Consider the following 252-nt stretch of genomic DNA (forward strand, 5'->3'; position numbering starts at 1 on the left):
CCTCGCTTCCCTCCGCGCCCCTGCGCCCAGCATACAGTGCCGCCAGCTGCCGGAAACGTGGCCCCCAGCCCCCCAGGTAGGAGAAGTCCTGCTCTGAGCTGCTGGACCAGGTGTTGATGGAGCTCAGGGAGGGCACGGGTGAGTCTGAGCCCTCGAAGGCGTAGGTCTGGAACGAGTCATAGGGCGGCACAGAGAGGTCCTCGTCCGCCTGCTCCACCTTCCTGCAGATATAGTCTCTGAACACGGAGAAGT

At 63.9% G+C, this 252-nt stretch overlaps 1 protein-coding gene across 1 annotated transcript in view; it reads right to left on the reverse strand.

The window, feature by feature from the left end:
* Positions 1 to 6: 6 nt before the first annotated feature.
* LOC104496732 (cadherin-22-like) overlaps positions 7 to 252 on the reverse strand; it is a gene marked incomplete at both ends in the record, with an annotated part of 11,890 nt that continues 11,644 nt past the window's right edge. Inside the window, one exon of the mRNA XM_010139891.1 lies at positions 7 to 252. This exon is cut by the window's right edge and continues 4 nt beyond it. Within this exon, the coding sequence (XP_010138193.1) occupies positions 7 to 252 (246 nt within the window).

The sequence above is a fragment of the Buceros rhinoceros genome, unplaced genomic scaffold (genome assembly GCF_000710305.1).
Source record: "Buceros rhinoceros silvestris isolate BGI_N320 unplaced genomic scaffold, ASM71030v1 scaffold26607, whole genome shotgun sequence".
NCBI lineage: Eukaryota > Metazoa > Chordata > Aves > Bucerotiformes > Bucerotidae > Buceros > Buceros rhinoceros.